This window comes from Hypanus sabinus, chromosome 3 (genome assembly GCF_030144855.1).
Source record: "Hypanus sabinus isolate sHypSab1 chromosome 3, sHypSab1.hap1, whole genome shotgun sequence".
NCBI classification, from domain to species: Eukaryota; Metazoa; Chordata; class Chondrichthyes; order Myliobatiformes; family Dasyatidae; genus Hypanus; species Hypanus sabinus.
This window is the reverse complement of record NC_082708.1, coordinates 6,827,153-6,847,680: the sequence shown is the minus strand read 5'-3', so window position 1 is coordinate 6,847,680 and position 20,528 is coordinate 6,827,153. Positions and strand designations below refer to the sequence as shown.

Genomic DNA, 20,528 nt, shown 5'->3' with positions numbered 1-20,528 from the left:
GGGCCGTGGCACTGAGTTCAGGGGCCGTGGCACTGAGTACAGGGGCTGGGGCACCGAGTACAGGGGCTGGGGCACTGAGAACAGGGGCCGTGGCACCGAGTACAGGGGCTGGGGCACCGAGTACAGGGGCTGGGGCACCGAGTTCAGGGGCCGGGGCACCAAGTACAGGGGCCGTGGCACTGAGTACCGGGGCTGGGGCACCGAGTACAGGGGCTGGGGCACCGAGTACGGGGGCTGGGGCACCGAGTACCGGGGCTGGGGCCGGGGCACCGAGTACAGGGGCTGGGGCACTGAAAACAGGGGCCGGGGCACCGAGTTCAGGGGCTGGGGCATCAAGTACCGGGGCTGGGGCACTGAGAACAGGGGCCGGGCACTGAGTTCAGGGGCTGGGGCACTGAGTACCGCTGCTGGGGCCGGGGCACCGAGTACAGGGGCTGGGGCACTGAGAACAGGGGCCGGGGCACCGAGTACAGAGGCCGGGGCCGGGGCACCGAGTACAGGGGCTGGGGCACTGAAAACAGGGGCCGGGGCACCGAGTTCAGGGGCTGGGGCATCGAGTACCGGGGCTGGGGCACTGAGAACAGGGGCCAGGCACTGAATTCAGGGGCTGGGGCACCGAGTTCAGGGGCCAAGCACCGAGTACAGGGGCAGGGGCCGGGGCACCGAGTACAGGGGCAGGGGCCGGGGCACCGAGTACAGGGGCTGGGGCATCGAGTACCGGGGCTGGGGCACTGAGAACAGGGGCCGGGGCACCGAGTTCAGGGGCCGGGGCACCGAGTTCAGGGGCCGGGGCACCGAGTTCAGGGGCCGGGGCACCGAGTTCAGGGGCCGGGGCACCGAGTACAGGGGCCGGGGCACAGTGTACAGGGGCCAGGGCACAGAGTACAGGGGCAGGGGCCGGGGCATCAAGTACAGGGGCCGGGGCACTGAGTACAGGGGCCGGGGCACCGAGTTCAGGGGGTGGGGCACTGAGTTCAGGGGCCGGGGCACCGAGTTCAGGGGCCGGGGCACCGAGTTCAGGGGCTGGGGCACTGAGAACAGGGGCTGGGGCACCGAGCACAGGGGCTAAGGCACCGAGCACAGGGGCTGGGGCACCGAGCACAGGGGCCGGGACACGGAGTACAGGGGCTGGGGCACCGAGTACAGGGGCTGGGGCCGGGGCACTGAGTACCGGGGCCGGGGCACTGAGTTCAGGGGCCGGGGCACCGAGTACCGGGGCTGGGGCACCGAGTACCGGGGCTGGGGCCGGGGCACCGAGTACAGGGGCTGAGGCACTGAGAACAGGGGCCGGGGCACCGAGTACAGGGGCTGAGGCACTGAGAACAGGGGCCGGGGCACCGAGTACAGGGGCTGGGGCATCGAGTACAGGGGCTGGGGCATCGAGTACCGGGGCTGGGGCACTGAGAACAGGGGCCGGGCACTGAGTTCAGGGGCTGGGGCACCGAGTACCGGGGCTGGGGCCGGGGCACCGAGTACAGGGGCTGGGGTACCGAGTACAGGGGCTGGGACCGGGGCACAGAGTACAGGGGCTGGGGCACCGAGTACCGGGGCTGGGGCCGGGGCACCGAGTACAGGGGCCGGGGCCGGGGCACAGAGTACAGGGGCTGGGGCACTGAGAACAGGGGCCGGGGCACCGAGTACAGGGGCTGGGGCACTGAGTACAGGGGCTGGGGCATCAAGTACAGGGGCTGGGGCACTGAGTACAGGGGCCGGGGCACCGAGTACAGGGGCCGGGGCACCGAGTACAGGGGCTGGGGCACTGAGCACAGGGGCTGGGGCACTGAGTACAGGGGCTGGGGCACTGAGAACAGGGGCCGGGGCACCGAGTACAGGGGCTGGGGCACTGAGAACAGGGGCCGGGGCACTGAGAACAGGGGCTGGGGCACTGAGAACAGGGGCCGGGGCACCGAGAACAGGGGCTGGGGCACTGAGAACAGGGGCCGGGGCACCGAGAACAGGGGCTGGGGCACTGAGTACAGGGGCTGGGGCACCGAGAACAGGAGCCGGGGCACCGAGTACAGGGGCTGGGGCACTGAGTATAGGGGCTGGGGCACCGAGAACAGGGGCCGGGGCACCGAGAACAGGGGCCGGGGCACCGAGAACAGGGGCCGGGGCACCGAGAACAGGGGCTGGGGCACTGAGAACAGGGGCTGGGGCACTGAGAACAGGGGCCGGGGCACCGAGAACAGGGGCCGGGGCACCGAGAACAGGGGCTGGGGCACTGAGAACAGGGGCTGCGCACTGAGTTCAGGGGCCGGGGCACCGAGTACAGGGGCCGTGGCACTGAGTTCAGGGGCCGTGGCACTGAGTACAGGGGCTGGGGCACCGAGTACAGGGGCTGGGGCACTGAGAACAGGGGCCGTGGCACCGAGTACAGGGGCTGGGGCACCGAGTACAGGGGCTGGGGCACCGAGTTCAGGGGCCGGGGCACCAAGTACAGGGGCCGTGGCACTGAGTACCGGGGCTGGGGCACCGAGTACAGGGGCTGGGGCACCGAGTACGGGGGCTGGGGCACCGAGTACGGGGGCTGGGGCACCGAGTACCGGGGCTGGGGCCGGGGCACCGAGTACAGGGGCTGGGGCACTGAAAACAGGGGCCGGGGCACCGAGTTCAGGGGCTGGGGCATCAAGTACCGGGGCTGGGGCACTGAGAACAGGGGCCGGGCACTGAGTTCAGGGGCTGGGGCACTGAGTACCGCTGCTGGGGCCGGGGCACCGAGTACAGGGGCTGGGGCACTGAGTTCAGGGGCTGGGGCACCGAGTTCAGGGGCCAAGCACCGAGTACAGGGGCAGGGGCCGGGGCACCGAGTACAGGGGCTGGGGCATCGAGTACCGGGGCTGGGGCACTGAGAACAGGGGCCGGGGCACCGAGTTCAGGGGCCGGGGCACCGAGTTCAGGGGCCGGGGCACCGAGTACAGGGGCCGGGGCACAGTGTACAGGGGCCGGGGCACAGAGTACAGGGGCCAGGGCCAGGGCACAGAGTACAGGGGCTGGGGCACTGAGAACAGGGGCCGGGGCACCGAGTTCAGGGGCCGGGGCACCGAGTTCAGGGGCCGGGGCACCGAGAACAGGGGCCGGGGCACCGAGTTCAGGGGCCGGGGCACCGAGTTCAGGGGCCGGGGCACCGAGTTCAGGGGCCGGGGCACCGAGTTCAGGGGCTGGGGCACTGAGAACAGGGGCTGGGGCACCGAGAACAGGGGCCGAGGTATTGAGTACAGGGGCTGGGGCACCGAGCACAGGGGCTAAGGCACCGAGCACAGGGGCTGGGGCACCGAGCACAGGGGCCGGGACACGGAGTACAGGGGCTGGGGCACCGAGCACAGGGGCCGGGACACGGAGTACAGGGGCTGGGGCACCAAGTACAGGGTCTGGGGTACTGAGAACAGGGGCCGGGGCACCGAGTACCGGGGCTGGGGCACCGAGTACCGGGGCTGGGGCCGGGGCACCGAGTACAGGGGCTGGGGCACTGAGTACCGGGGCTGGGGCACCGAGTTCAAGGGCCGGGGCACCGAGTTCAGGGGCCGGGGCACCGAGTACCGGGGCTGGGGCACTGAAAACAGGGGCCGGGGCACCGAGTTCAGGGGCTGGGGCATCGAGTACCGGGGCTGGGGCACTGAGAACAGGGGCCGGGCACTGAGTTCAGGGGCTGGGGCACCGAGTACCGGGGCTGGGGCCGGGGCACCGAGTACAGGGGCTGGGGCACTGAGAACAGGGGTCGGGGCACCGAGTACAGGGGCCGGGGCCGGGGCACCGAGTACAGGGGCTGGGGCACTGAAAACAGGGGCCGGGGCACCGAGTTCAGGGGCTGGGGCATCGAGTACCGGGGCTGGGGCACTGAGAACAGGGGCCAGGCACTGAGTTCAGGGGCTGGGGCACCGAGTTCAGGGGCCAAGCACCGAGTACAGGGGCAGGGGCCGGGGCACCGAGTACAGGGGCTGGGGCATCGAGTACCGGGGCTGGGGCACTGAGAACAGGGGCCGGGGCACCGAGTTCAGGGGCCGGGGCACCGAGTTCAGGGGCCGGGGCACCGAGTACCGGGGCCGGGGCACCGAGTTCAGGGGCCGGGGCACCGAGTTCAGGGGCCGGGGCACCGAGTTCAGGGGCCGGGGCACCGAGTACAGGGGCCGGGGCACAGAGTACAGGGGCCAGGGCCAGGGCACAGAGTACAGGGGCTGGGGCACCGAGAACAGTGGCCGGGGCACCGAGTTCAGGGGCCGGGGCACCGAGAACAGGGGCCGGGGCACCGAGTTCAGGGGCCGGGGCACCGAGTACAGGGGCCGGGGCACCGAGTTCAGGGGCCGGGGCACCGAGTTCAGGGGCCGGGGCACCGAGTTCAGGGGCCGGGGCACCGAGTTCAGGGGCTGGGGCACTGAGAACAGGGGCCGGGGCACCGAGTTCAGGGGCCGGGGCACCGAGTTCAGGGGCTGGGGCACTGAGAACAGGGGCTGGGGCACCGAGAACAGGGGCCGAGGTATTGAGTACAGGGGCCGGGGCACTGAGAACAGGGGCCAGGGCACCGAGCACAGGGGCCGGGGCACGGAGTACAGGGGCTGGGGCACCGAGCACAGGGGCCGGGGCACGGAGTACAGGGGCCGGGGCACCAAGTACACGGGCTGGGGTACTGAGAACAGGGGCCGGGGCACCGAGTACCGGGGCTGGGGCACCGAGTACCGGGGCTGGGGCCGGGGCACCGAGTACAGGGGCCGGGGCACCGAGTACAGAGGCCGGGGCCGGGGCACCGAGTACAGGGGCAGGGGCCGGGGCACCGAGTACAGGGGCAGGGGCCGGGGCACCGAGTACAGGGGCAGGGGCATCGAGTACCGGGGCTGGGGCACTGAGAACAGGGGCCGGGGCACCGAGTACAGGGGCCGGGGCACCGAGTTCAGGGGCCGGGGCACCGAGTTCAGGGGCCGGGGCACCGAGTTCAGGGGCCGGGGCACCGAGTTCAGGGGCCGGGGCACCGAGTACAGGGGCCGGGGCACAGAGTACAGGGGCCGGGGCACAGAGTACAGGGGCCAGGGCCAGGGCACAGAGTACAGGGGCTGGGGCACTGAGAACAGGGGCCGGGGCACCGAGTTCAGGGGCCGGGGCACTGAGAACAGGGGCTGGGGCATCGAGTACAGGGGCCAGAGCACCGAGTACAGGGGCCGGGGCACTGAGTTCAGGGGCCGGGGCACCGAGTACAGGGACTGGGGCACTGAGAACAGGGGCTGGGGCATCGAGTACAGGGGCTGGGGCACTGAGTACAGGGGCCGGGGCACCGAGTTCAGGGGCTGGGGCACCGAGTTCAGGGGCCGGGGCACCGAGTTCTGGGGCTGGGGCACCGTTCAGGGGCTGGGGCACCGAGAACAGGGGCTGGGGCACCGAGAACAGGGGCCGAGGTATCGAGTACAGGGTCTGGGGCACCGAGCACAGGGGCTGGGGCACCGAGAACAGGGGCCGGGGCACCGAGTTCAGGGGCTGGGGCATCGAGTACCGGGGCTGGGGCACTAAGAACAGGGGCCGGGCACTGAATTCAGGGGCTGGGGCACCGAGTACCGCTGCTGGGGCCGGGGCACCGAGTACAGGGGCTGGGGCACTGAGAACAGGGGCCGGGGCACCGAGTACAGAGGCCGGGGCCGGGGCACCGAGTACAGGGGCTGGGGCACTGAAAACAGGGGCCGGGGAACCGTGTTCAGGGGCTGGGGCACCGAGTTCAGGGGCCAAACACCGAGTACAGGGGCAGGGGCCGGGGCACCGAGTACAGGGGCTGGGGCATCGAGTACCGGGGCTGGGGCACTGAGAACAGGGGCCGGGGCACCGAGTTCAGGGGCCGGGGCACCGAGTTCAGGGGCCGGGGCACCGAGTACCGGGGCCGGGGCACCGAGTTCAGGGGCCGGGGCACCGAGTTCAGGGGCCGGGGCACCGAGTACAGGGGCCGGGGCACAGAGTACAGGGGCCAGGGCCAGGGCACAGAGTACAGGGGCTGGGGCACCGAGAACAGTGGCCGGGGCACCGAGTTCAGGGGCCGGGGCACCGAGAACAGGGGCCGGGGCACCGAGTTCAGGGGCCGGGGCACCGAGTACAGGGGCCGGGGCACCGAGTTCAGGGGCCGGGGCACCGAGTTCAGGGGCCGGGGCACCGAGTTCAGGGGCCGGGGCACCGAGTTCAGGGGCTGGGGCACTGAGAACAGGGGCTGGGGCACCGAGTTCAGGGGCCGGGGCACCGAGTTCAGGGGCTGGGGCACTGAGAACAGGGGCTGGGGCACCGAGAACAGGGGCCGAGGTATTGAGTACAGGGGCCGGGGCACTGAGAACAGGGGCCAGGGCACCGAGCACAGGGGCCGGGGCACGGAGTACAGGGGCTGGGGCACCGAGCACAGGGGCCGGGGCACGGAGTACAGGGGCCGGGGCACCAAGTACACGGGCTGGGGTACTGAGAACAGGGGCCGGGGCACCGAGTACCGGGGCTGGGGCACCGAGTACCGGGGCTGGGGCCGGGGCACCGAGTACAGGGGCCGGGGCACCGAGTACAGAGGCCGGGGCCGGGGCACCGAGTACAGGGGCAGGGGCCGGGGCACCGAGTACAGGGGCAGGGGCCGGGGCACCGAGTACAGGGGCAGGGGCATCGAGTACCGGGGCTGGGGCACTGAGAACAGGGGCCGGGGCACCGAGTACAGGGGCCGGGGCACCGAGTTCAGGGGCCGGGGCACCGAGTTCAGGGGCCGGGGCACCGAGTTCAGGGGCCGGGGCACCGAGTTCAGGGGCCGGGGCACCGAGTACAGGGGCCGGGGCACAGAGTACAGGGGCCGGGGCACAGAGTACAGGGGCCAGGGCCAGGGCACAGAGTACAGGGGCTGGGGCACTGAGAACAGGGGCCGGGGCACCGAGTTCAGGGGCCGGGGCACTGAGAACAGGGGCTGGGGCATCGAGTACAGGGGCCAGAGCACCGAGTACAGGGGCCGGGGCACTGAGTTCAGGGGCCGGGGCACCGAGTACAGGGACTGGGGCACTGAGAACAGGGGCTGGGGCATCGAGTACAGGGGCTGGGGCACTGAGTACAGGGGCCGGGGCACCGAGTTCAGGGGCTGGGGCACCGAGTTCAGGGGCCGGGGCACCGAGTTCTGGGGCTGGGGCACCGTTCAGGGGCTGGGGCACCGAGAACAGGGGCTGGGGCACCGAGAACAGGGGCCGAGGTATCGAGTACAGGGTCTGGGGCACCGAGCACAGGGGCTGGGGCACCGAGAACAGGGGCCGGGGCACCGAGTTCAGGGGCTGGGGCATCGAGTACCGGGGCTGGGGCACTAAGAACAGGGGCCGGGCACTGAATTCAGGGGCTGGGGCACCGAGTACCGCTGCTGGGGCCGGGGCACCGAGTACAGGGGCTGGGGCACTGAGAACAGGGGCCGGGGCACCGAGTACAGAGGCCGGGGCCGGGGCACCGAGTACAGGGGCTGGGGCACTGAAAACAGGGGCCGGGGAACCGTGTTCAGGGGCTGGGGCACCGAGTTCAGGGGCCAAACACCGAGTACAGGGGCAGGGGCCGGGGCACCGAGTACAGGGGCTGGGGCATCGAGTACCGGGGCTGGGGCACTGAGAACAGGGGCCGGGGCACCAAGTACAGTGGCCGGGGCACCGAGTACCGGGGCTGGGGCACCGAGTTCAGGGGCCGGGGCACCGAGTTCAGGGGCCGGGGCACCGAGTTCAGGGGCCGGGGCACCGAGTACAGGGGCCGGGGCCGGGGCACAGAGTACAGGGGCTGGGGCACCGAGAACAGGGGCCGAGGTATCGAGTACAGGGGCCAGAGCACCGAGTTCAGGGGCCGGGGCACCGAGTACAGGAGCTGGGGCACCGAGAACAGGGGCCGAGGTATCGAGTACAGGGTCTGGGGCACCGAGTACAGGGGCCGTGGCACCGAGCACAGGGGCTGGGGCACCGAGAACAGGGGCCGGGGCACCGAGTACAGGGGCTGGGGCACCGAGTACAGGGCCGGGGCACCGAGTACAGGGGCTGGGGCACTGAGAACAGGGGCTGGGGCACCGAGTTCGGGGGCTGGGGCACCGAGTACGGGGGCTGGGGCACCGAGTACAGGGGCTGAGGCACCGAGTTCAGGGGCCGGGGCACTGAGTACAGGTGCTGGGGCACCGAGTACAGGGGCCGGGGCACCGAGTACAGGGGCTGGGGCACTGAGAACGGGGGCTGGGGCACCGAGTTCAGGGGCCGGGGCACCGAGTACCGGGGCCGGGGCACCGAGTTCAGGGGCCGGGGCACCGAGTTCAGGGGCCGGGGCACCGAGTTCAGGGGCCGGGGCACCGAGTACAGGGGCCAGGGCCAGGGCACAGAGTACAGGGGCTGGGGCACTGAGTACAGGGGCCGGGGCACCGAGTTCAGGGGCTGGGGCACCGAGTTCAGGGGCCGGGGCACCGAGTTCAGGGGCTGGGGCACCGTTCAGGGGCAGGGGCACCGAGAACATGGGCTGGGGCACCGAGAACAGGGGCCGAGGTATCGAGTACAGGGTCTGGGGCACCGAGCACAGGGGCTGTGGCACCGAGAACAGGGGCCGGGGCACCGAGTTCAGGGGCTGGGGCATCGAGTACCGGGGCTGGGGCACTAAGAACAGGGGCCGGGCACTGAATTCAGGGGCTGGGGCACCGAGTACCGCTGCTGGGGCCGGGGCACCGAGTACAGGGGCTGGGGCACTGAGAACAGGGGCCGGGGCACCGAGTACAGAGGCCGGGGCCGGGGCACCGAGTACAGGGGCTGGGGCACTGAAAACAGGGGCTGGGGAACCGAGTTCAGGGGCTGGGGCACCGAGTTCAGGGGCCAAGCACCGAGTACAGGGGCAGGGGCCGGGGCACCGAGTACAGGGGCTGGGGCATCGAGTACCGGGGCTGGGGCACTGAGAACAGGGGCCGGGGCACCAAGTACAGGGGCCGGGGCACCGAGTTCAGGGGCCGGGGCACCGAGTTCAGGGGCCGGGGCACCGAGTACAGGGGCCGGGGCACCGAGTACAGGGGCCGGGGCACCGAGTACAGGGGCCGGGGCCGGGGCACAGAGTACAGGGGCTGGGGCACCGAGAACAGGGGCCGAGGTATCGAGTACAGGGGCCAGAGCACCGAGTACAGGGGCCGGGGCCGGGGCACAGAGTACAGGGGCTGGGGCACTGAGAACAGGGGCTGGGGCACCGAGTTCAGGGGCCGGGGCACCGAGTACAGGGACTGGGGCACTGAGAACAGGGGCCGGGGCATCGAGTACAGGGGCCGGGGCACCGAGTTCAGGGGCCGGGGCACCGAGTACCAGGGTCTGGGGCACCGAGTACAGGGGCCGTGGCACCGAGCACAGGGGCTGGGGCACCGAGAACAGGGGCCGGGGCACCGAGTACAGGGGCCGGGGCACCGAGTACAGGGGCCGGGGCACCGAGTACAGGGGCCGGGGCACCGAGTACAGGGGCTGGGGCACTGAGAACAGGGGCTGGGGCACCGTGTTCGGGGGCTGGGGCACCGAGTACGGGGGCTGGGGCACCGAGTACAGGGGCTGGGGCACCGAGTACAGGGGCTGGGGCACCGAGTTCAGGGGCCGGGGCACTGAGTACAGGTGCTGGGGCACCGAGTACAGGGGCCGGGGCACCGAGTACGGGGGCTGGGGCACTGAGAACGGGGGCTGGGGCACCGAGTTCAGGGGCCGGGGCACCGAGTTCAGGGGCCGGGGCACCGAGTTCAGGGGCCGGGGCACAGAGTACAGGGGCCGGGGCACAGAGTACAGGGGCCAGGGCCAGGGCACAGAGTACAGGGGCTGGGGCACTGAGAACAGGGGCCGGGGCACCGAGTTCAGGGGCCGGGGCACCGAGAACAGGGGCCGGGGCACCGAGTACAGGGGCCGGGGCACCGAGTTCAGGGGCCGGGGCACCGAGTTCAGGGGCTGGGGCACTGAGAACAGGGGCTGGGGCACCGAGTTCAGGGGCCGGGGCACCGAGTTCAGGGGCTGGGGCACTGAGAACAGGGGCTGGGGCACCGAGAACAGGGGCCGAGGTATTGAGTACAGGGGCTGGGGCACCGAGCACAGGGGCTAAGGCACCGAGCACAGGGGCTGGGGCACCGAGCACAGGGGCCGGGGCACTGAGAACAGGGGCTGGGGCACGGAGTACAGGGGCTGGGGCACCGAGCACAGGGGCCGGGGCACGGAGTACAGGGGCTGGGGCACCGAGCACAGGGGCCGGGGCACGGAGTACAGGGGCTGGGGCACCAAGTACAGGGGCTGGGGTACTGAGAACAGGGGCCGGGGCACCGAGTACCGGGGCTGGGGCCGGGGCACCGAGTACAGGGGCTGGGGCACTGAGAACAGGGGCCGGGTCACCGAGTACAGAGGCCGGGGCCGGGGCACCGAGTACAGGGGCAGGGGCATCGAGTACCGGGGCTGGGGCACTGAGAACAGGGGCCGGGGCACCAAGTACAGGGGCCGGGGCACCGAGTACCGGGGCCGGGGCACCGAGTTCAGGGGCCGGGGCACCGAGTTCAGGGGCCGGGGCACCGAGTTCAGGGGCCGGGGCACCGAGTTCAGGGGCCGGGGCACCGAGTTCAGGGGCCGGGGCACCGAGTTCAGGGGCCGGGGCACCGAGTACAGGGGCCGGGGCACAGAGTACAGGGGCCGGGGCACAGAGTACAGGGGCCAGGGCCAGGGCACAGAGTACAGGGGCTGGGGCACTGAGAACAGGGGCCGGGGCACCGAGTTCAGGGGCCGGGGCACTGAGTACAGGGGCTGGGGCATCGAGTACAGGGGCCAGAGCACCGAGAACAGGGGCCGGGGCACCGAGTACAGGGGCTGGGGCACTGAGTTGAGGGGCCGGGGCACCGAGTACAGGGACTGGGGCACTGAGAACAGGGGCTGGGGCATCGAGTACAGGGGCTGGGGCACTGAGTACAGGGGCCGGGGCACCGAGTTCAGGGGCTGGGGCACCGAGTTCAGGGGCCGGGGCACCGAGTTCTGGGGCTGGGGCACCGTTCAGGGGCTGGGGCACCGAGAACAGGGGCCGAGGTATCGAGTACAGGGTCTGGGGCACCGAGCACAGGGGCTGGGGCACCGAGAACAGGGGCCGGGGCACCGAGTTCAGGGGCTGGGGCATCGAGTACCGGGGCTGGGGCACTAAGAACAGGGGCCGGGCACTGAATTCAGGGGCTGGGGCACCGAGTACCGCTGCTGGGGCCGGGGCACCGAGTACAGGGGCTGGGGCACTGAGAACAGGGGCCGGGGCACCGAGTTTGGGGGCCGGGGCACCGAGTACAGAGGCCGGGGCCGGGGCACCGAGTACAGGGGCTGGGGCACTGAAAACAGGGGCCGGGGAACCGAGTTCAGGGGCTGGGGCACCGAGTTCAGGGGCCAAGCACCGAGTACAGGGGCAGGGGCCGGGGCACCGAGTACAGGGGCTGGGGCATCGAGTACCGGGGCTGGGGCACTGAGAACAGGGGCCGGGGCACCAAGTACAGGGGCCGGGGCACCGAGTACCGGGGCCGGGGCACCGAGTTCAGGGGCCGGGGCACCGAGTTCAGGGGCCGGGGCACCGAGTTCAGGGGCCGGGGCACCGAGTTCAGGGGCCGGGGCACCGAGTACAGGGGCCGGGGCACCGAGTACAGGGGCCGGGGCCGGGGCACAGAGTACAGGGGCTGGGGCACCGAGAACAGGGGCCGAGGTATCGAGTACAGGGGCCAGAGCACCGAGTACAGGGGCCGGGGCCGGGGCACAGAGTACAGGGGCTGGGGCACTGAGAACAGGGGCTGGGGCACCGAGAACAGGGGCCGAGGTATCGAGTACAGGGGCCAGAGCACCGAGTACAGGGGCCGGGGCCGGGGCACAGAGTACAGGGGCTGGGGCACTGAGAACAGGGGCTGGGGCACCGAGTTCAGGGGCCGGGGCACTGAGAACAGGGGCTGGGGCACCGAGTTCAGGGGCCGGGGCACCGAGTACAGGGACTGGGGCACTGAGAACAGGGGCTGGGGCATCGAGTACAGGGGCCGGGACACCGAGTTCAGGGGCCGGGGCACCGAGTTCAGGGGCCGGGGCACTGAGTTCTGGGGCTGGGGCACCGTTCAGGGGCTGGGGCACCGAGAACAGGAGCTGGGGCACCGAGAACAGGGGCCGAGGTATCGAGTACAGGGTCTGGGGCACCGAGTACAGGGGCCATGGCACCGAGCACAGGGGCTGGGGCACCGAGAACAGGGGCCGAGGTATCGAGTACAGGGTCTGGGGCACTGAGAACAGGGGCCGGGGCACCGAGAACAGGGGCCGGGGCACCGAGTACAGGTGCTGGGGCACCGAGTACAGGGGCCGGGGCACCGAGTACAGGGGCCGGGGCACCGAGTACAGGGGCTGGGGCACCGAGTTCGGGGGCTGGGGCACCGAGTACGGGGGCTGGGGCACTGAGTTCAGGGGCCGGGGCACTGAGTACAGGTGCTGGGGCACCGAGTACAGGGGCCGGGGCACCGAGTACAGGGGCCGGGGCACTGAGAACGGGGGCTGGGGCACCGAGTACGGGGGCTGGGGCACCGAGTACGGGGGCTGGGGCACCGAGAACGGGGGCCGGGGCACCGAGTTCAGGGGCCGGGGCACCGAGTTCCGGGGCCGGGGCACCGAGTTCAGGGGCCGGGGCACCGAGTTCAGGGGCTGGGGCACCGAGTTCAGGGGGTGGGGTACTGAGTTCAGGGGCCAGGGCACCGAGTTCAGGGGCCGGGGCACTGAGAACAGGGGCTGGGGCACCGAGAACAGGGGCCGAGGTATCGAGTACAGGGGCCGGGGCACCGAGTTCAGGGGCTGGGGCACTGAGAACGGGGGCTGGGGCACCGAGTTCGGGGGCCGGGGCACCGAGTACGGGGGCTGGGGCACCGAGAACAGGGGCCGAGGTATCGATTACAGGGGCTGGGGCACTGAGAACAGGGGCTGAGGCACTGAGAACAGGGGACGAGGTATCGATTACAGGGGCTGGGGCACCGAGTTCAGGGGCCGGGGCACTGAGTTCAGGGGCCGGGGCACCGAGTTCAGGGGCCGGGGCACCGAGTTCAGGGGCCGGGGCACCGAGTACAGGGGCTGGGGCACTGAGAACAGGGGCCGGGGCACCGAGTTCAGGGGCCGGGGCACCGAGTTCAGGGGCCGGGGCACCGAGTACAGGGGCTGGGGCACTGAGAACAGGGGCTGGGGCACTGAGTACAGGGGCTGGGGCACTGAGTACAGGGGCTGGGGCACTGAGAACAGGGGCTGGGGCACCGAGAACAGGGGCCGGGGCACCGAATTCAGGGGCTGGGGCACTGAGTACAGGGGCCGGGGCACCGAGTTCAGGGGCCGGGGCACCGAGTTCAGGGGCCGGGGCACCGAGAACAGGGGCTGGGGCACTGAGAACAGGGGCCGGGGCACCGAGTTCAGGGGCCGGGGCACCGAGTTCAGGGGCCGGGGCACCGAGTACAGGGGCTGGGGCACTGAGAACAGGGGCTGGGGCACTGAGTACAGGGGCTGGGGCACTGAGTACAGGGGCTGGGGCACTGAGAACAGGGGCTGGGGCACCGAGAACAGGGGCCGGGGCACCGAATTCAGGGGCTGGGGCACTGAGTACAGGGGCCGGGGCACCGAGTTCAGGGGCCGGGGCACCGAGTTCAGGGGCCGGGGCATCGAGAACAGGGGCTGGGGCACTGAGAACAGGGGCTGGGGCACCGAGAACAGGGGCCGGGGCACCGAATTCAGGGGCTGGGGCACTGAGTACAGGGGCCGGGGCACCGAGTTCAGGGGCCGGGGCACCGAGTTCAGGGGCCGGGGCACCGAGAACAGGGGCCGGGGCACCGAGAACAGGGGCTGGGGCACTGAGAACAGGGGCTGGGGCACCGAATTCAGGGGCTGGGGCACTGAGTACAGGGGCCGGGGCACCGAGTTCAGGGGCCGGGGCACCGAGTTCAGGGGCCGGGGCACCGAGTTCAGGGGCCGGGGCACCGAGTTCAGGGGCCGTGGCACTGAGAACAGGAGCTGGGGCACCGAGAACAGGGGCCGGGGCACCGAGTACAGGGGCTGGGGCACCGAGTACAGGGGCTGGGGCACTGAGAACAGGGGCTGGGGCACTGAGAACAGGGGCCGGGGCACCGAGTACAGGGGCTGGGGCACCGAGTATAGGGGCTGGGGCACCGAGTTCAGGGGCCGGGGCACCGAGTTCAGGGGCCGGGGCACTGAGAACAGGGGCTGGGGCATCGAGAACAGGGGCTGGGGCATCGAGTACCGGGGCCGGGGCACTGAGTACAGGGGCTGGGGCACCGAGAACAGGGGCTGGGGCACTGAGAACAGGGGCCGGGGCACTGAGAACAGGGGCTGGGGCACCGAGTACAGGGGCCGGGGCACTGAGTACAGGGGCTGGGGCACTGAGTACAGGGGCTGGGGCACTGAGAACAGGGGCTGGGGCACCAAGTACAGAGGCTGGGGCACCGAGTTCAGGGGCCGGGGCACTGAGAACAGGGGCTGGGGCACTGAGAACAGGGGCTGGGGCACTGAGAACAGGGGCTGGGGCACTGAGAACAGGGGCTGGGGCACTGAGAACAGGGGCTGGGGCACTGAGAACAGGGGCTGGGGCACTGAGAACAGGGGCTGGGGCACTGAGAACAGGGGCCAGGGCACCAAGTACAGAGGCTGGGGCACTGAGTACCAGGGCTGGGGCATTATGTTGCACCTCTACAAGACACTGCTGAGGCTGCACACTGAGTACTGAGCTCAGTCTAGGCCGCTCTGCTATGGAAAGATGTTGTTAAGCTGGAAAGCATGCAGAAGAGACTTACAAGGATGTTGCTCGGACATGGGGAACTGAGACATGGAGAGAGGTTGAACAGATTGGGACTTCTGTCAGCATCCAGGTGAATGAGGGGTGATTTTATAAAGGTGAATTAAATCACGACGGGCATAGGTGAATGCACACAGCCCTTTGCCCAGGGTTTGGAAGTCGAGAACTCGAGGGCACAGGTTTAAGGTGAGAAGGCAAAGATTTAACAGGGACCTGAGGGGTAACATTTTCACCCAGAGGGAGGTCCATACAGGGAATGAGCTGCCAGAGAAAGTGACTGAGACAGGTACGTTAACGTTATATAAAAGACAGTTGGGCAGGTATATGGCTAGGAAAGGTTAGCTTTGTTGTCCATTTGAGTGCACATACTCGGAATGGTGATCTTAAAGCCTTAGTGAAGAGATCCCTTTACTTATCTGGGCAGTACTCTATCACGAGCGGTGAACATAGATGCGGAGATCAGCAACAGAATTGCCAAAGCCAGTGCCGCCTTTGGGAGACTCCGTGAGAATGTATGGGAGCGGAGAGGACTCAGCCTTACCACCAAGCTGAAGGTCTACCGAGTAGTGGTTCTCACCACCCTCCTCTATGCCAGCGAGACCTGGACTGTCTACAGCATACACGCTAAACAGCTCAACCACTTCCACTTGAGCTGCCTCCGCAGACTCCTCCACGTACGATGGCAGGACAAAGTCCCAGACATGGAGGTCCTGGAGCGGGCTAGCACCCACAGCGTCTACCCCTCCTACAGAAAGCCCAAGCCAGATGGGCTGGCCATGTCGTCAGGATGTCTGACAGTCGACTACCAAAACAGCTGCTGTATGGAGAGCTGAGCCAGGGCAAGCGCTCAGTTGGAGGGCAGAAGAAACGTTTCAAAGACTGCCTCAAAGTGTCCCTCAAAGAACTCAGCATCAATCCCAGTAGCTGGGAATCGCTTGCTCTGGACCGCCCAACCTGGTGGAGCAGGACCACTAAAGGAGCGTATGCAGCAGAAATCAGATGCACTGCAGAGGCTCAGAGGAAACGTGCCACGCGCAAGGCTCGAGCTACCTCCACTTCCACTGCAGCACCTACCCTCATGTGTCCCACATGTGGGTGAGCTTTCAGGGCCCGGATTGGCCTCACCAGTCACCTCTGGACCCACAGTCACAAACCCTCCACCTGACAGAAGTCGTGGTCGTCTTCGACTCCGAAGGACGAACAACAACAACAGTGAAGAGAGACCATTCAGAGAAAGCAAAGGAAAGACAAGCTCATTGTTTTCCCTCTCTTTATATCTGCTCAGTGAGGACAGTAGGGATGACAGACAGGGCAGTGAAATGCTCCCCTTGTGGGATGTGGGAAGGCAGAGAGACATCCAGTGTCTCTGACGACTACAGCTGCACTCGGTGTGACTAGTATCCTGAGCTGCATATATTTCAATGTAAGAAATGTCGTAGGAAAGGAAGACTGAAGATGAGGTAGCTGGTTTACAAACAGAGGCAGTATGTAGTGCTGAGGGGCTGTTGACAGGGCAAAGATGCAGTCTACAGGATGAGTTCCACATAAATGGCAGACAAAATCAAAAGGGGTGAATACAGAACTTGTGGTGTTGCTTTTGAATGCGTGCAGTGGACGGAATAAGGAAGATGAACAGCACAGATACAGATTGGCAGGGATGATGTTGTGGGCATCAGGGAATCAAGGCTGAAAGATTATAGCTGGGAGCTTAATGTCCAAGGAAACACATTGTATCAAAAGAATAGACGGGAGGGCAGAGGGGACTGTGTTGCTCTGTTGGTAAAAAATGAAATCAAATCATTAGAAAGCGGTGACATAGAAGATGTTGGCTCATTGTGGATGGAGCTAAGGAACTACAAGGGTAAAAAGACCCTGATGGGAGTTGTATACAGACCCCCAAACAGTCAGAAGGATGTGGTCTACAAATTACAATGGGAGATAGGAAACACATGCCAAAAGGGCAATGTTACAATGGTCGCCGGAGATTTCAATATGCAGGTAGATTGGAAAAGCCAGGTTGGTATTGGAACAGGAGGGAGATTTCCAGGGTGCCTACAATATGGCTTTTTAGAACAGCTTGTGGTTGAGCCCACTGGGGGATCAGCTATTCTGGATTAGGTGTTGTGCAATGAACCAGAATTGATTGAAGAGCTTAAATTTAAAAAATCCTGAGGGTCAAATGATCAAAATATGTTCTCAATTCACCCTGAAATTTGAGGAGAAACTGATGTCTGGTGTATCAGTATTACAGTGGAGTAAAGGGAATTACAGAGGCATGAGAGAGGTGTTGGCCAGAATTGACTGGAAAAGAACACTGGCAGGGCTGATGGCAAAACAGCAATGTCTGGAATTTCTAGAGAAATTAGGAAGGCATGGGATATATACACCCCAAAGAAGAAGGGGAATTCTGAAAGAAAATGGCACAACTGTGGCTAACAAGAGAAGACAAGGCCAACATAAAAGCCAAAGAGAAGACAAATAAAAACTAGTGGGAAGTTGGAGGATTGGGAAGCTTTTAAAAACCAACAGAAGAAGAACAAAAAAGTCATTAAGATAAAGAAGGAATACAAATGAAAGCCAGTAAATAATATTAAAGAAGATGCGAAAGATTTCTTCAGATACATGAAGTATAAAAGAGAATTGAAAGTGGCTATCAGACCACTGGAAAACGATGCTGAACAGATAGAAATGGGGGACAAGAAACTAGTGGACAAACTGAATATTTTGCTTCAGTCTTCACTGTGGAAGACAGTAGCAGTATGGTGGAAGTTCCAGGCATCAGGAGAATGAAGTGTGTGAAGTTACCATAACTAGGGAGAAGGTTTTTGGGAAACTGAAAGGTCTGAAGGTAGATATATCACCTGGACCAGATGGTTCCAAAACCGACTGTAGAGGCATTAGTAATGATCTTTCAAGAATCAATAGATTCTGGAATGGTTCCGGAAGACTGGAAAATTGCAAAAGTCACTCCACTATTCAAGAAGGGAGAGAGGCAGAAGGAAAGAGACTATAGGCCAATTAGTCTGACCTTGGTGGTTGGGAAGATGTAGGAGTGATCATTAAGGATGAGGTCTCAGGGTACTTGGAGGCACATGATAAAATAGGCCATAGTCAGGATGGTTTCCTCAAGGGAAATTCTTGTCTTACAAATATGTTGGAAATCTTTGAAGGAATAACAAGCAAGATACACAAAGGAGAATCGTGTGATGTTGCACACTTGGATGTTCAGAAGGCCGTTTACAAGGTGCCACACTTGAGGCTGCTTTACAAGCTATGAGCCCATGGTATTACAAGAAAGATTCTAGCACGGATAAAGCATTGGCTGATTGGCAGGAGGCAAAGAGTGGGAATAAAGGGAATCTTTTCTGGTTGGCTGACAGTGACTAGTGATGTTCCACAAGGGGTCTGTGTTGGGAACAATTCTTTTTTTACATTAGATGTCAATGATTTGGATAATGGAATTGATGGTTTTGTTGCGAAGTTTGCAGACAATATGAAGATAGCTGGAGGGTCAGGTAGTTTTGAGGAAGTAGAGAGGCGACAAAAGGACAGACAGATTAGGAGAATGGACAAAGAAATTGCAGATGGATTACAGTGTTGGGAAGTGTATGGTCATGCACTTTGGTAGAAGAAATGAAAGGGTTGACTATTTTCTAATGGAGAGAAAATACAAAAAAAATCCGAGGTGCAAAGGGACTTGGGAGCCCTTGTGTAGGATTTTCTAAGGGTTAATTTGCAGGTTGGGTCTGTGGGGAGGAAGGCAAATGCAACATTAGCATTCATTTCAAGAGGACTAGAATATAAAAGCAAGATGTAATGTTGAGACTTTATAAGGCACTGGTGAGGCCTCACTTGGGGTATGAAGAGCGTTTGATGGCTCTTGGTCTGTACTCATTGGAATTCAGAAGAATGAGATGTGACCTCATTGATACCTATTGAATGGTGAAAAGCCTTGATAGAGTGGACGTGGAGAGGATGTTTCCTGTGGTGGGAGAGTCAAAGACCAGAGGACACAGCCACAGAATAGATGGCATCCTTTTTGAATGGACATGAGGAGGAATTTCTTTAGCCAAGAGTGGTGAGTCTGTGGAATTTTTTGTCACAGGCAGCTGTGGAGGCCAAAGTCTCTATTTATATTTAAGGCGAAGGTTGATAGATTCTTGATTGGTCAGGGCGTGAAGGGATACGGGGAGAAGGCAGGAGATTGGGGTACGGAGGAAAATTGGATCAGCCATGATGAAATGGTGGAGCAGGTTCGATGGGCCAAATTCTGCTTCGAAATCTTAAAGTCTTGTAGTCTTATGGCTAGGGTTAGGCAGAAACTGAGGGAGGATTTGATAGGGGTATACAAAATTCTGAGGGGTATAGGTAGGGCAAATGCATGCAGGCTTTTTCACTGAGGTTGTGGGAGTCTAGAACTAGAGGACCTGGGTTAAGCTGAAAAGTGAAATGGTTAAGGTGAACCTGAGGGAAACTTCTTCATTCAGAGGGTGGTGAGAGTGTGGGACGAGCTGCCAGTGGAAGTGGTGGGTGTGGTTTTGATTTCAACATTTAAGAGGAATTTGGATAGGTATGTGGATGGGGGAGGTATGCAGAGCAGTGATCTAGGTGCAGGTCAATATGACCAGGCAGCATAATAGTTTGGCGTGGATTAAAGGGGCCGAATGGCCTGTTTCTGTTCTGTATGACACTATAACCTTGAACTGTTGATCTCTCAGTCTACCTCATTGTGACCCTCGCATCTCATTGTCTGCCTGCACTGCACTTTCTTTGTAACTGGAACCCTTAATCCTGCGTTGTTTTACCTTGTTCTACTTCACTGTCTGTGTCATTAATTTATTTAGAGATACAGCGAGTAACGGACCCTTTCAGCACAAGAAGCTACAGGTTGCCCAGCAACCTACCTGCTTAACCTGAGCCTAATCAACAGGACAATTTACAAAGACCAATTAACCTACTAACCAGTACACCTTTGGACTGTGGGAGGAAACTCCCTCCTTAACGGGAAGAATATGCAAACTTTCCTACAGAGGATGCTGGAATTGAACTCCGAACTCTGACTTCACTGGATGTAATAGAGGTGCACTGACCGCCCCAAGAGTAATCTGTGTAAATTTAATGTTTTGAAATTGCGGATGGGTACGTTTGAACAGGATGCAAGACAGGTTTTTCCAATGCGCCTCGTGACACGGCATGATAATAAACTGATCTACCAATTGCACTCACCTTCCGAGAGAAGGACTCGAAGATATTGCACCCCTCGGAGTTCAGAATGGCGATGGCCTGAGCAAAATGGTGCCTCTGTGTATGGGAGAAAGAACACAGACCTTGTGAGACCACACCACGGGCCCCCCTCAAACCCCTCCTCCCATCCCACCAAGTTGTCACTCACAGCTTCCCTTCCCTCCACTGACATTGACGGGAAGGAGGCTCTTGGACCAATTCATCCCATTGCAGCTCTTGGGGACACCTCCATGGATCCCATTCCCCTTCTGCTCCAAACCTGCCCAGATCCCAAGGAACAGACCCTTCAATTCTGGTTGCCCATTCTCTCAGAAGAAAGGACAAGGAATTGTATGGAATGGTACAGGCCCTTTGGCCCACAACCTTTTAACCTACCCCTTCCCTCCCGCATAGCCCTCCATTTTTTCTTTCATCCATGTGCCAATTGAACAGTCTCCTAAATGTCCCTAATGTATCTGCCTCTAGCACATTCCACACAACCACCACTCTCTGTAAGAAAAAACCTACCT

At 64.4% G+C, this 20,528-nt stretch overlaps 1 protein-coding gene across 1 annotated transcript in view; it reads right to left on the bottom strand.

Moving 5' to 3' along the window:
• LOC132390692 (cGMP-dependent 3',5'-cyclic phosphodiesterase) overlaps positions 1-20,528 on the bottom strand; it is a 345,293-nt gene that overhangs the window by 20,504 nt on the left and 304,261 nt on the right. Inside the window, exon 25 of the mRNA XM_059963249.1 lies at positions 20,002-20,076. Coding sequence (XP_059819232.1) covers positions 20,002-20,076 — 75 coding nt within the window. The remainder of the gene's footprint in view (positions 1-20,001; positions 20,077-20,528) is intronic.